Source organism: Grampus griseus (genome assembly GCF_964374135.1).
Source record: "Grampus griseus genome assembly, chromosome: 19".
NCBI classification, from domain to species: Eukaryota; Metazoa; Chordata; class Mammalia; order Artiodactyla; family Delphinidae; genus Grampus; species Grampus griseus.
The window spans coordinates 39,943,462-39,959,610 of NC_139013.1; the positions used below are offsets into that span (position 1 = coordinate 39,943,462).

General features: G+C 43.7%; 1 protein-coding gene across 3 annotated transcripts in view; it reads right to left on the bottom strand.

Annotated features, from left to right (window-relative positions):
- GFOD2 (Gfo/Idh/MocA-like oxidoreductase domain containing 2) overlaps positions 1-16,149 on the bottom strand; it is a 37,493-nt gene that overhangs the window by 8,234 nt on the left and 13,110 nt on the right. Inside the window, exons 2-3 of one of the 3 annotated variants that reach the window (XM_082676947.1) lie at positions 5,424-5,506; positions 1,877-2,222 (exon numbers count right to left, since the gene is read on the bottom strand). In XM_082676947.1, the coding sequence (XP_082533073.1) occupies positions 1,877-2,135 (259 nt within the window). In that variant the 5' untranslated portion in view covers positions 2,136-2,222; positions 5,424-5,506. Of the gene's footprint in view, positions 1-1,876; positions 2,223-5,423; positions 5,511-16,149 lie in introns of all 3 variants that reach the window. The other 2 variants (XM_082676945.1, XM_082676946.1) reach the window with 2 other exon arrangements.

The following is a 16,149-nucleotide window of genomic DNA, read 5'->3' on the forward strand; positions in this document are numbered from 1 at the left end:
GGGCCTAAGTGGGCAGTGCCTGAGGGCAGGTCCAGCTGACAAGGGCTCTCCCAGCCCAACCAAATTGGCCCTGTGGTCATGTACCTGCAAGAACAGACCAAAGACCCTCATTCATACCCTCCTCCTTCCTGACAACAGAGATGTGGAGAGAAGGCTGATGGCCTTACTTCACTGAGGGCTGGGATACAAGACCCCAGAAGCTTCTGGTCATCCCTGTCCTTCCTGTTTATATTAAATGGCCCAAAGTCCAATGTTTTCCTGCACCAGGAAAACAGCAGGCTTGGGCCCAAAGAACTCCTCTTTCTTCTTACACAGCTCAGAAATGGCCTCTGTGAGGACCCTAAAGTTCAAGAAGGCGACCAGAGTCTCTAGCACTCTGCCTCTGCACACACCCGGCCTCACCAACCTGCATTCATGCCACAAGGAATGGTGAGAAGTCAAGTGACCATGGTAGCTTGATTCCCTTGAACCAGCCCTCTGTTAAAGTGTTGGCTTAAGTCTACTTCTAAACCCAATCTGGGAGCATTATCTGCCCTAAAAATCTAGGGCCAGTGAATAGCTCCAATGTCACACATTCTCAGAGGGAGGTCTCTGGAAAAAGACAAACCATCTATAATTTTTGGCCAAAACTTACATGCCCTAAATCAACAACCAGACAGACTGCTATTCCTGCTCACTTCAATGAACACTTATCCTCTCCAACCCACTGGGCTAGAGGTGACAGACACCCTCTTATCCTCAGACTACGGGAGAGACAAGCAGCAGAGCCTTGGACCCTCCACCATGGTAGTGGCCAGAAGGAGTGGCGGTCAGCCTCACGGCATATCAGTTCCTGGACCCACAGATCTCTGACTGCATCAGAGAGACACCTGGCTCCCATCACCTTACATAAAACAATTACTCTGTCAATTAATTATATGCTACCTGAATTGTTACTTAAGTCTTTTCTCATTTACCTTGCAATGTGTGTAACTTCTAGTCTCTTCAACTGGACTGTGAAATCTGAAAGCAGAGACAGCTCCAATCCAACACTGCTCTGAATGTTAAGAACGACATCAGGACAGTGCCTAGCACACAGGAGACATTTTTAAAAAAACTGCTGGATGAATGTTTACTGGTTTGTTTTCCTATTGAATTAGATTCTGATTCCTATATAAGACAAAGAGAATAATTTTTCTACAGTTGACAGGAAAGAGAAGCCCAACAGGAACTGCAGGAGAACGGCGCACCAAGCCATGCCCAGCCAGGGGCAGGAGGTGGCCGAGCAAACTATTTCCGGAGGGAGCAGAGATGTGAGCAGGCTGATCTGTGGATCCTGTCAGGGAAACCCAGCGCTGTCAGAGAGCCTTCCCACCCTCTGGCATACAAAATGGCAAAGCTTGGCGGGAAGGGTGTGTGCTCAATCTAGTCAAGGACTGACAAAATATGAGAAATGGCAGCCTTGATACACATCCTCTTCTCCTTTCTGTGGTGCTGCGGGCCACAGAAATGGAAGAACAAATGCATCAATCACAACCAATTCCCCAGTGCCCAGGTCTTTGAACTCTGACTTCACAGAGGCAAACTTTACAATGCCTGAAATGTAATAATCTCTAACCCCTGTGACAGGCCAACTCGAAAGACATTTGCTTAATTTTTGCTCAGGGATTTACTTATTGGAGGTGGGGAACGCTGCATGTCTCCCAGCCACTGGAGCATTTCCTCTCCCAGCCATAAGGCCTCCCAACGTGCCCTCCCTCGGCACTGCTTCAGGGATGAGTGTTGTCCCAGACCCAGGCCCAAAAAGGACCACCCAGGCCCAGAGGAGAGCAGTGTCACTCAAGGACCACTGAGAGGGAGGCGCACTCTGCCCTTGCTATGGCCTGACTGTCCGTACCTAGAGCCTTCACAGATATCTGTCGGGTAAGCGGAGGGGGGATGTTGATGCACACCAGATCCACGTCTTGATGCAGCAAGACGTCATCGGTCCGGCTGGTGTAGAAGGTGATGTTCATCTCCTCGGCAAGCTGCTTCGCCTCCTCCTCAGTCTTCCCCCACAGGGCCTCCACCGTGAACCCTTCTGCCCGCAGCAGTGGGACCAGAACCCGGGCAGAGCTGCCAGTCCCAAACACGCCCACTCCGGGAAGCATCTTCATGCTGGCTTCTCTGTTCACCAACTCATCTCCTCACAAGAGTCTCCAGCATGAGTACGACCATCCCCCAGTCCTGGTCACACATGGCTCCTGGAACAGAAAGCAGGACACTGACTGTTAGTGGAGGGCACACTCAGCTGAGGCTACTTTCTGGGCTGATTCAGAAGCAGCAAGTTCTCTGCCACAAAAGACAAATGAAATATTGCTCCAAACTGAAACGCTGCAGAAGCTTCTCCCATGGAGACTTAAGGATATTAGCAATATCTATCTACTAGGAGGAGGAAGGATGAAAAATGAGTAAAGCTAGGTTCAAATTTCTGTTCTGTTACTTAATTTTCGGTGTGACTCTGGTCAAATCATTTAACCTCCAGGGCCTTAATTTGTACAAGTTCATGATTCTATGATATTATATTACAGAAGAAAAAGAAGAGTGTTATATTACAGTAAAAGATGAAAGAGAACTACTTAGGTGCTATACACGTTATAATTTAAAAGTTAAGGGTAGCAAGCATAGGAAAATGTTCACTAGAAACCAAAAATACCAAAAAAAATGTCAACTACCAAACTGGCAGCAGCAGCAGCAGCAATAACAAGGATATTTAGAATGAAATTTGTTTATTTTTGGCTGCATTGGATCTTCATTGCGGTGCGCGGGCTTCTCACTGTGGGGCTCGGTAGTTGTGGCACACAGGCTTAGTTGTTCCACGGCATGTGGGATCTTCCTGGACCAGGGATCAAACCCGTGTCCGCTGCATTGGCAGGCGGATTCTTAACCACTGCGCCACCAGGGAAGCCCAGAATGAAATTTTTAATATAAAAATATCCATGCTAACGTTGACTAAGATAGTGAAAAATTGGGAAATGAGACAGATGTTCAATAACAGTAGTGGGTTAGATTGATAACACTACAGAGCCACTGAAAATCATGAGTAGAAGGCCCTCAATGACCTGAAAGACATCACCATGTATTCACTGAAAAGACAGAAAACAGTATGTGAAGGATGATAACAATTTCGTTTAAAACAAAACCAGAAAAAGCACAAAAGGTGTATATATGTATGAGACTATAAAGGATATCTCTATCAATAACCATACTCCATACAGAGGACATAACAGAAGGACCTGAATTTAATAATTATTACTCACATTGATGGGATTGTGGATGATTTTTGTTTTCTGAACTTTGCTAAATTTTCTACAATGAATGTTTCTTACTTATTATGGAGTTCTTCCTTCTGATCACAAGGGTTTATAAAATGAAATAAAGAACGAGACCAAACAAAAGTCTGCTTGGAAACCACAGTGAGATTTAGGTGTGTGCAGGGTTCAGGTTTCTCCACACAGCACTCCCTCAGCTAAACCAGTGGTCCTCACACTAGCTGTGTATAGAGTCACTGGTGACCCCAGACCCACTGAATCAGGCTGTAGGGATGAGGCTATGTCACCATCACTTTTTTTTTTGGTTCTTATTTTACTGTGGTAAAATACACATAAAATTTACTACCTTAACCATTTTTAAGTGTACAGCTCAGTGGTATTACGTACATTCATACCGTTGTGTAACCATCACCATCATCTACTTCCAAAACTCTTTTCACATTGCAAAACTGAAACTCTGTCCCCGTTAAACAATAACTTCTCATTTCAACCCCTCCCCCCAGCCCCTGGCAACCACCATGTCTCTATGAATCTGACTACTGTAGGTACCTTATATAAGTGGAATCCTATAGCATTTGTCCTTTTGTGACTGGCTTATTTCACTTAGCATGTCCTCAAGGTTCATCCATGGTGTAGCTTATGTCAGAATTTCCTCCCTTTTTGAGGTTGAATAATATTCCATTGTATGTATATACCACATTTTGCTTACGCATTCATCTGTACATGAACACCTGGATAGCTTCCACATCTTAGCTACTATGAATAATGCTGTTATGAACATGGGTGTACAAATACTTCTTCCAGACTCTGCTTCCAATTCTTTTGGGTATATACCCAGAGGTGGAATTGCTGGATCATATGGTAAATCTGTTTTTAATTTTATGAGGAACTGCCATACTGTTTTCCACAGGTCCTGTACCATTTTATTTAGTTACTTTATTTTTAATTAATTAACTTATTTATTTAGGCCAAGCCACGCAGCTTGTGGGATCTTAGTTCTGCGACCAGGGATTGAACCCGGGCCCACGGCAGTTGAAGTGCCAAGTCCTAACCACTAGACCGCCAGGGAACTCCCAAGGTCCTGTACCATTTTAAATAATAATTTTATAAACACCTTACAGTCCCTTAGTCTAACTTTTTAAAAAAGTCTATCTTTTAAAAAAATCTGACTACTTTCTGCAAATCACAATTTTTAAAAAGTTGTATCCAAATGTTGGATATCCAAATGCTGTTCTACTTTTATCCACGTAACATTGCTTTACTTGCATCTCCTCACAGATCAGTCAACCTATTTGTCAGTTTAATGGAGACATGGCATTCCTTTTGTAAATCCATAATAATTAACTACCTCCTTCCCCAACTGTGAGCACTAGCGACATAGACATCTCTTCCTTCCCCATCCATGCCATCCCCCCACCTTCCTGGTCATTTCTGAGCACTACTTTCAGGCTCCCCTGCTCTTATCCTCAGCTCCCTCAATGTTGAGCTTCTCGAGGTTCTGTCAGAGGTGTCCTCTTCTCTTCTTGCTCCACATATTCTTTTTCCTACTCATGTCCCAGGCTTTAATTAGTATACCAGTGACTTCCAAGTCTGCAGCACAAGCCCAGCTTTCTCTCCAGAGCCTCACACCCATATATTCTAAGCTCCACAAAACCCACACGACCAAACCTGAACAGAAGCAGTAAAGCAAGATGATGAGAACACACAAAGTGAAGGCATCCAGGACATCTGGGTTCAAATTCTGGCCTCACCACTTCCTAGCTGAATGCAATGTTTTTCATGGGAAAAGCAGGTCTAATGCTGTTTAGCTCCTGGGGTTTTTTGAAGATTAAATGAGGTCCGGTTGTAAGTGCCCAGTGAAGTATCTAGTATACAGTCAGCATTTAATAATTATCATAAACCTTTCCTCAAACATTTTCTTCCTGTATTCTCTGTCTCTTGGTATGTCACCATCATCAACTCAGTTCCTCAACTCAGAAAGCTGGCCAGCATCACAATCTCTTTATTCCCTTACCTGTACAGGTAACTCATCATCAAGTCTTGTTGATCCTCCCTCTTTATTATGTCTTAAATCTACCCCTCCTTTGATATCCCCTCTGCCATTGCCCTAGTCTAGCCCCCAGCACCACTCACCTGGATGACTGCAACAACCTTCTACTTGATCTCTCTTGCTTCCATTCTTTCCTTCCTTCATCCATTCCTCATACTGCAGAGATCTTTCTAAAATGCAAACGGAATCACATCACTCCCTTCCTTTTTAAACACGTCAGTGACTTCCCATTGGACTCAGTATGAAGTCCAGATGCTTTAGTATGACTTACAAGGCCCTGCAAGATCCAGAAGTCTCAAGACAGGTCTAGCTTTGGGTAGGGTCACTTTCAAGGGTTATCTCCAAAAGAGATGAGTTTCAAAACACTTACCTAGATAACCTAGTAAGAAGAACGCCCTGTAAAATTACTAGCTATAAACCAGTTAAAAGTTGGGGAGACAGTTACTCAAGATGAAAACAATGGCTTCAGAGTAACAGATGATGAGTGTATTTTTTCTTTCTGGGAGAATTAAACAGTGGGGAATAGTTGTTTATTGAGCCCCTTTTAGATCATATTAACATATAAATTTGTACACGAATGTTCACAGGAGAATTAATCATAATAGCCAAAAAGTAGAAACAACCCAAATGTCCATCAACGGCTGAATCGGTAAACAAAATCTGGTATAGCCATACAAAGTAGTACTATTCAGCCACAACAAGTAATGAAGTACTGATACAAGCTACAACACAGATGAACCTTGAAAACATCATGCTAAGTGAAAGAAGCTAGTCACAGAAGGCCACATATGATTCCATTTATATAAAATGTTCAGAACAGGCAAATCCTTGGAGACAGAAGGTAAATTAGGGGATGGGGGAAAGGAAGGAATTCGGAGGTACAGTAAAGTAAGATGTTCTCACCATCTTACTTTATTGCTTCTGTTCAGGTTTGGTCATGTGGGTTTTGTGGAGCTTAGAATAGATGGGTGTGAAGCTCTGGAGAGAAAGCTGGGCTTGTGCTGCAGACTTGGAAGTCCCCGGTATACTAATTAACTTTATTCTTCTATATTTGGTTATTTAGTTGTTCCAGCCCCATTTGTTGAAGAGACTAGTCTTTCCCCCAGAATGACCTTGGCACCTTTACCGAAAATCAGTTGATCATAAATGTATGGGTTTATTTATGGACTCTCAATTTTATTCCATTGGTCTATACATCTGTCCTGAACTTATAGTAAGTTCTGAAATCAGTAAGTGTGAGTCTTCTAACTTTGTTCTTTTTAAATATTTTGGCTATTATGGGACCCTTGTATTTTCCTATAAATTTTAGGATCAGTTTGTCAATCTGGGATTTTGGTAGAGATTGCTTTGAATCTGTAGATCAGTTTGGGGACTGTTGTCACCTTAACAATATTAAGTTTTCTGATTCATGAACATGGGATGTCTAATTTCTTTCAACAATGTTTTGTAGTTTTTAGAGTATAAGTTAGTACTTTTATGTTAAATTTATTTCTAAGTATTTTATTTTATTTGATGCTATAGTAAATGGAATTGTTTTCTTAATTTCATTTTCAGATCCAGCTTCTCTTTTGCTTCTACCGTAGATACAACTGTACTGTGCGAAGTATACATCTCTGTTACGGGTTGGTTTGCCTGTAGAGCCCACAGTACAGCATCCTACGGTACTGCTTGATCCTACCTGAAGGACACCTGTGCCTTTGTGAACCACGGACATAAGCATGACTTGAGCTGCCTCTAACTCCAGACCCCTGTCAGCTTCCTGCCTCCTCCTGTCTCTACTCTCTGGGCTGTGGAGCTTGGCTTGTTCCCTGCACTCTACCATTTCTACCATTGGGTTCTAGCTTACGTGGGATCTTAGTTCCCCAAACGGGGATCGAACCCCTGCTCCCTGCATTGGAAGCACAGAGTCTTAACCACTGGACTGCCAGGGAAGTCCCATCTTTCTTTCTGATGGTGAATAATGTCCGTGGCCTCTCAGCCACCTCTCTTTCCTCTTTGCTGATAATTCTCTTGCCCTTACAGGATTCCTTTCTAGTTACAGAACAGGTCAGTCACATACTATCTTCTATAATTTTCATGTCCTGAACTCCCTTTAGCTTTTTTGGTCACTTCCTGCATTTACAGATTTTTGGGGGGTTACTTACAAGTCATGGATAGTCTGGGAGCTTGAGAGTGTAAAATTTGTAGCACTACACAGTAAAATCCTGCTTAAACTTTGTGGGTCATTCATTACAACAGCTCTAAGGGTCAGGTGAGTGAGACATAGCCACCATAAGCAAGGATGTCCGTGTCCTCTCTAAATTCCTGCCCAGGGCACACTTCTTCCTCTCTCACACCTCATTCCTTCATGCTCTAATTATATTTGGGTGTATATTTGCACTGGTGGCTTAAAACAACAGAACGGATTAGAAGAGATTTTAATAACCTCTGTTTCACTGACAGTGGCTCAAAGGGCAGCTTCATTAACATCCATAAATAAAGGGGCAAGAGCTGGCCTCTGAGGAAGCCAGATGGCATGAAGCTAGGCAAGCTTGACTAGGTATTTCCTGCTCCAGTAGACAGAACTGGTTTTCCTCATTTATTTCAGTGATTACCCTTTCTCACCCCAACATGTCCTATTGCTTGCCCCCAACATCCTTGTACATACCTTTCATGTGCCTCCAAAGATCTCCACAAACCCAGTCCTGCCTAGCTCACATGCATTCCAATCATCATATGCTGGTCAGGAATGGAGGGGGAAAAGTGCCTTGACAGGACTGACTATATACAGTTTGACAAGGCTATAGGTTATGAGGAAGGCAGCACAGAGGTTAGAAGCATGGAATCTGCAGCCAACCTTGCCTGGGCTCAGATCCTGGCTCCACCACTGACCAACTAGGTAACGTCAGGTAAGTTTCTTAATCATTCTGTGCCTCTGTTTCCTCATCTGTAAAATGGGGTTAACTGTATGTACTTCATAGAGGAGTTAAGGATTAAATGAGTTAATATTCATGAGCATTTAAAACAGGGCCTGGCCCATAGTAAGTCACTACATGGATCTTTTTTTTTTTTTTTAAAGCTATGTATGACTGCCTTAGCTATCTCCTCTTCGAAAGCTGTGTAGGACTATGAAGATAATATTCTAAGCTAATATGCAGTGAGTGCAATAGGCCAGGCAGTGTTTAGTGTAATGTACAGTATATCCCTTCAAGTCCACGCAACCCTGTCTTATAGATGAGGAAAGCAGAAGCTTAGAGTGGCTAGGTAACTCTTCCAGCGTTCCACAGCTGGTTTTGTGTAACACACCTGCCACAACTAGTTGTGAAACCTGGAGCAGGTTACTGAGCTTCTCTGAGCCTCTGTAAAAACAGAGGCTTGTACGTGTGGAACAACTCTTCTCTCATCCTTAGCGATGAGTATGAGCCAGGAAAGTTCATTCTGCTCCCTGGCTTGGCAACTGCTTGCCTCAGCTCCACCATTCAAACCAATATGCTCTGTTCATACATCACACCTTCATTGAGGGCCCCAACAGGGAGACTGTAGCGGATAAAAAGATGAAAAGACACAGTCTTAACTTTGGGAGCAACAAGTCAGAAAGGGAGTAGGAGCCAGAGCTGGTGGCACAAGTGCTAATCTAAGGAGTTTGGACTTTGATTGGTGGGTGTGCTCGGTACTTTTGCTCTGCCCCACCTTCGCCACCTGATCCCCTCTCTACTCTGCTCTGTCCCCCACGAATCAGAAGGTCAGTCTCTAAGAACTATATCACGTGGGCTTTAGGCCCTCTGGCTTCCATCTGGGTCCAGCCAATCTCAGGAGGAGATCAGAGCACAGGAAGAAAGGTTACACTATTCATTCTCTGCCTCTCTCCCTACCAGTATGTGGCTCTGGCAGGAGCTGTGATCCTTGACCCAGGTCAGTGTCTACGGTGGACTCCTCTCCCATAGCCACAGATTTTGCTGGGGTCCTGTACCCCTCCCTTCCCCCACTGTGCCTGAGGTGGTAACAGTATCAGCTGTAGCCAGTCCCTCGGTGGGCCACCATCCCTTGTAGGTTTCCCTTACCGCACCGCACTCACCATCGTAAATAATCTCTCCATTAAAGGCTTTTCAATAGCCCTCTGAATGTGCGGGCTGTGTCCTGCCTGGACCCTAACTAACACAGTAAACAAAGCAAAGTACTTAATTTTCTTTTTTTTTAATTTGATGTAGGTGGAATAGAGTTCAGGAGACACTAGACACAGAGAACCAGTTAAGATATAAAATAAGAGATAAGGAGGGTCTGATGGAGGGAATGAAGTGGAGCAGACAGCTATCAATAGGACCTGGGATTATGAGCGGAGAGGGAAAAGCCAAAAATGGCGCCAAACTATAGACCAACATCCCGCATGAACATAGGCACAAAATCCTCAACAAAGTATTAGCAAACTGAATCCAGCAATGTGTTAAAAGGACAATGCATGATGACCAAGAAAATGTAAGGCTGTTTCAATATTCTAAAATCAATTACTATAATTCAACATATCAAGTCATGAGATTATTCAATTGCATTAATTAGAAATGCAAATTAAAACTTATTTATTACAACTACACACCTATTGGAATGTGTGAAATTCAGAAAATCTGATATCAAAAACTGGCGAGGATATAAAGCAGCTGTTCATGGTTAGTGAAAATGAAAAATGGTACAGCCACTTTGGAAAACAGTGTGTCGTCTTTTAAGTTAAATATACACAGCATACAACCTAGCAATCCCACTTCCAGCTATTAACCAAGAGAAATGAAAACTTATGTTCACAGAAAAACCCATATGTGAAGGCTTACTTTATAATGTCTAATGTTGGCTTTATTTGTAACTGCCAAAACTTGGAACCAACACAAATGTCCTTCAACTGGTGAGTGGATCAACAAATGGTAGTATATTACTGTAATGGAATACTACTCGGCAATAAAAAAAGAACTACCAATACACGCCACGACATGGATGAACTAATACACGCCATGACATGGGTGAATTTCAAATGTATTATATGCTAGATGAAAGATGCTAGACTCCAAAGGCTCCATACTGCGTGATTCCATTTACATCATATAATAAAAAAGGCAAATTATAGGGGCAGAATAATAGATCAGTGGTTCCCAAGAATTGGGGTCAGGGGCCTGAGGAGACTACAAAATGCCACAAGGGAATTTTGGGGGTGGGGAATGGTGAAGGAACTGTTCTATATCTTGACTATGATGGTGGTTATATGACTATATGCATTTGTCAAAACTCATAGAACTGTACACTAAAAATGGTCAATTTTACTGGTATGTAAATTATATTTTTAAAAAAATGTGACCCCCTAAAAATTGATATTGAAGTTCTAAGCCTGGGAAGTTGTAGTATCATTAAGAGAAACAGGGAAGCCATGAGGCCTGACGGTTGAAACACGTGCCAAACCTGGGATTTGTGGATTCTGTTCTTCCCAGACTGGCTAAATATCATCTAACCTTCTGTATGTCTAGCCCATGGAGCCACAGCTTCTGCAAAACCACAGGATGAGACCCACTCCCCATCACAGAGGTGGGCCAAATCCAATATGACACCTGTTTTTTGTTTTTTTAAAAATTTATTATTTATTTATTTATGGCTGCATCGGGTCTTAGTTGCAGTGTGTGGGCTCTCTAGTTGTGGCGTGCAGGCTCCAGGGTGTGTGGGCTCTGTAGTTGTGGCACTCGGGTTCCAGAGCGCGTGGGCTCTGTAGTTTGCAGCACATGGGCTCTAGTTGAGGCACGCAAGCTCAGTAGTTGTGCTGCGCGGGCTTAGTTGCCCCGCAGCATGTGCGATCTTACTTCCCTGACCAGGGATTGAACCTGCATCCCCTGCGTTGTAAGGCAGATTCTTTACTGCTGGACCACCAGGGAAGTCCGTTTTTGTAAAAAGTTTTACTGGAACACAGTTTCACCCATTCCTTTATCTACGTGCCACGACAGCAAAGTAGCTGCAACATAGACCATATGGCCCACAAAGCCTAAAATATTTACCATCTGGCCCTTTACAGAAAAGGGGTGCTGATCCCTGCCCTATCCCAGGGGTTATAAGGCCAGGAGCTCCAAATGACAGCGTATAGTCATGAAGGTAGCCAGGATTATGATAAAAAGAACACCCTACCTCACTGTGTGGGTGAAGAGTCACAGATTCTGGGAACTCTGGCGTTAGTGCATAACTTCAGAGAGGTCACTCATTCATTAGGCAGCTTAAGTAGGGGTCAGACCCTGGGCAGAAGGTGCCTATGAATCCTTTTCTACCAACAATTTGTTTATAATGTTGGGGGTTTCAGCGTGCTGAGCTAAAACCTATATTTTCCAGCCTCCCTTGCAAAGAGGTGTGTCTAGGAAGACAAATAATACAAGGTACAGTTTGGTAGAGTTTCTGGAAACGTTCTTTTAAGATAGGGCGGGACTTCCCTGGTGGTCCAGTGGTTAAAACTCCACACTCCAATGCAGGGGGTCCAGGTTTGATCCCTGGTCAGGGAACTAGATCCCGCACGTTGCAACTAAGAACCCACACGCCGCAACTAAAAAAAGAGCCTGGGGGACTTCCCTGGTGGCGCAGTGGTTAAGAACCTGCCTGCCAATGCAGGGCACATGGGTTTGAGCCCTGGTCCAGGAAGATCCCACATGCCGCAGAGCAACTAAGTCCGTGCGTCACAACTACTGAGCCTGCGCTCTAGAGCCCATGAGCCACAACTACTGAGCTCGTGTACCACAACTACTGAAGCCCACATGCCTAGAGCCCATGCTCCGCAACAAGAGAAGCCACCACGGTAAGAAGCCCATGCACCGCAACAAAGAGTAGCCCCCGCTCGCCACAACTAGAGGAAGCCCGCACGCAGCCACAAAGACCCAACGCAGTCAAAAATAAAATAAAATAAATAAATTTATAAAAGTAAATAAATAAAAAAAGAGCCTGCATGCCACAAAAAAGATCCCGCGTGCCGCAACTAAGACCTGGCACAGCCAAAATAAATAAATTAAAAAGACAGCAATCTCAGTTGTCGGGCATATTCCCCCCCCCCACCTCCCCCTTCATTCTGCCTGAAATGCAGATTCTATGGCTCGAGTTGCCACATACATCTGACCACCAGGAGGCAATCTGAGGATGGAACACAATTTCCTGCAGATACTGGCACTGAGATGGTGAATCAGATGTCATCCATGCCCTTAAGGAACTCCATTTCATCAACAAGACAGGCAGGTAAACACATTTGTTATATGGTATGATAGAGCAACAGGAACCTGTGTGTGGCACAGAGAAGAGCACCATTAACTACATGGGCCCCAGGTGGTGTGCAAGCAGAAAAGGCTTCCTGGAGATGATGTAACAGGTCCGAGTTGGTCAGAAAGGCTGGTCATAGAGCTTCTCCAACACATCCAATGGGAAGGCCCTCCTTTTACTGGTGGTCTGCTTCTGTTCTTCTGGGGCCACTTTAGCCAGAAAGTTCCACTTCAGATTGACATGAAGTCTACCCTCATTTAACTTCCATCCCATTGGTCTTACTTCTACACTGTGGAACAACCTGTGATGTTCCTAATGAAACTCTCATGTTTCCTCTATGTTTCTTAGGTTGTTTGCAGATGGCCACAATAATTCCCTTCCTTGGTTTCATGCCTTGGGTAGTCAATCACTTCGCACAGTGACTCTGTACTTAGCCATGTCACTTGCTCTGGCCAATGGGACATTAGCAACATGACACAAGAGGTTTGAAAAGTACTTGTGCATTAAGGCTTGCTCTGTTGCAACTCCTGGGATCTCTGGAGGCATCACCATGTGAACGAGCCCAGGCCATCCTAATGGATCATAAGAAACATGTGACCAAGTCATTCCCTCTGCTCCAGCTGACAGTGAGTCAACTGCCAGTTGACTGAGATCATTTCAGGCTATCCAGTTCTAGCTGAGCTTACCTGGACAAGAACCACCACCCAGGTCACCCTAAGAACCATGAGAAATAATCAATGTTTGTCTTAAGGTACTGAATTTTGAGGTTGTTTGTTATACCACAAAAGCTAACTGATACACTCCTTTACAGACCGAACTCCCTTAATTCCCTCAGACCTTCCTCACATTCTCTATCCTGCTGGCTAAGGCTGCTCTGGTTTGTCCATTGTCTAGATTGTCAATATGCCCCTGAAATGCAGCCCCAGAACTGAACACCATATCCTGAGCATATTCTGGCCTTCTTCCCTGTATATTACACTCCTGTTGCTTCCATTCATTTTAGAATTTAGACAGCCATGTTATCCTGACACATGGTAGGATTTTGCACATGTCCTAATATTCTGTACTTGTATAGTTAGGTTTTCAAAAATTTTAATTGTGGTAAAATACACATAACATCAAATTTACCATCTTAACCATTTAAAAATGTACAGTTCAGTGGCATTCAGTACATTCACATTATTGTGCACACTCACCACCACCCATCCATAGAACTCTTTTCACCCTGCAGAACTAAAACTCTATATCCATTAAACGATAACTCCCCATTCCCCCTCCCCCCAGCCCCTGGTAACTACCGTTCTACTTTCTGTCTATATGGGTCTGACTACCCTAGGTACCTCATATAAGTGTAACCACATTACACTTGTGCTTTTGTGACTGGCTTATTTCACTTAGCACAACGTCCTCAAGGCTCACCCATGTTGTAGCATGTGTCAGAATTTCCTTCCTTTTAAGGCTGGATAATATTCCACTGCATGCACATACCACATTTTGTTTATTCATTCATCTGTCAGTAGACACTTGGGTAGCTTCCACATTTTAGCTACTGTGAACAATGCTGCTATGAACATGGGTGTACAAATGACAGGTTTTTATTTTTAAATAAATTTATTTATTTATTTATTTATTTATGGCCGCGCTGGGTCTTCGTTGCTGTGCATGACCTTTCTTTTTAGTTGCAGTGAGCAGGGGCTACTCTTCATTGCAGTGTGCAGGCCTCTAATTGCGGTGGCTTCTCTTGTTGCGGAGCATGGGCTCTAGGCGCGTGGGTTTCAGCAGCTGTGGCACACAGGCTCAGTAGTTGTGGCTCGCGGGCTCTAGAGCACAGGCTCAGTAGTTGTGGTAGATGAGCTTAGTTGCTCCGCGGCACATGGGATCTTCCTGGACCAAGGGCTTGAACCCTGCATTGGCAGGCAGATTCTTAACTACTGCGCCACCAGGGAAGCCCTCAGGGTTTTTTTTCAATGTCATTACTTGTTCTGGAATTTTGTCTTCCTGATGCTATTAGAATCATCAAGCTATTCAGAAGCTTACAGATGGATGGAGCCGGGGTAGTTCCATCCAAGCTATTAAAAAATCTATAATACTTTGCCTTGTAACATATATTTTTAAGTTACAGATTATGCTTTCTATTTTTCACTGCCAGGCTTCAAAAGTCATTAGGGATTTCTACAGACCAACTTATTGCCTTGTAATAGTATATTTACCCTACAAGCCACACAAATGCAGTCAATTGATTTTCAGCCAAAGTATTAAATCAATTCAATGGGGAAAGAAAACTCTTTTTAAAAAATGGTGTTGTTGGGCTTCCCTGGTGGCGCAGTGGTTGAGAGTCCGCCTGCCGATGCAGGGGACACGGGTTCGTGCCCCGGTCCGGGAAGATCCCACATGCCGCGGAGCGGCTGGGCCCGTGAGCCATGGCCGCTGAGCCTGCGCGTCCGGAGCCTGTGCTCCGCAACGGGAGAGGCCACAACAGTGAGAGGCCCGCGTACCACAAAAAAAAAAAAAATGGTGTTGTGGGCTTCCCTGGTGGCGCAGTGGTTAATAATCCGTCTGCCAATGCAGGGGACATGGGTTCGAGCCCTGGTCAGGAAAGATCCCACATGCCGCGAAGCAACTAAGCCTGTGAGCCACAACTACTGAGCCTGCGCTCTGGAGCCTGCGAGCCACAACTACTGAAGCCTATGCGCCTAGAGTCCGTGCTCCGCAACAAGAGACACCACTGCAATGAGAAGCCTGCGCACCACCAACAAAGAGTAGCCCCCGCTCACCGCAACTAAATAAAGCCCACGCGCAGCAATGAAGACTCAACACAGCCAAAAATAAATTAATTAATTAATTTTTTAAAAATGGTGTTGGAACAATTAGATTTCCATATGGCAAACAAAAAACCTGACCCTTCATTTCTCACTGTGTACACAAAATCAATTCAAAATGAATCAAAGACCTAAATGTAAAAGCCAGAACCATAAAGCTTCTAGAAAAACGTATCAGAGAACATTTTCAAGGCCATGGAATAGGTAAAGATTTCTTGGACAGGACACAAAAAGGATTAACCCATTGATAAACTGGATTTCAAAAATTTAAAGAATTTCTGCTCATTAAAAGACTCCACGAAAAAAATAAAGAGGTAAGCCACAGATTAGCAAAAAATATTTGCCAAACACATACGTAACAAAGGACTTGTATGCAGAAGAAATCCTACAAATCAATGATGAAAAAATGAACAACTTGATTTTTTTTAAATGTCAAAGGACTTTGATTGCTTCACACAAAAGATACAGGAAAAGTCAATAAGCACATGAAAAGGTACTCCGTATCATTAGTTATCAGGCATATGCAAACTAAAACCACTGCTGAGATACTCAAAATACTTGCTAGAATGGCAAAGAAAAAAAAAACTGACAATCCCAAAGTTTGGAGAGGATATGGAGCAAATACAACTCTCATACATTGTTGGTGGCAGTGTAAAATAGTACAGTCTCTTTGGAAAACTGACGTTTTCTTCTAAAGTTAAACATATATCAACTCAATGACACAGCAACTCCACTCGTAGATATTTACCCAAGA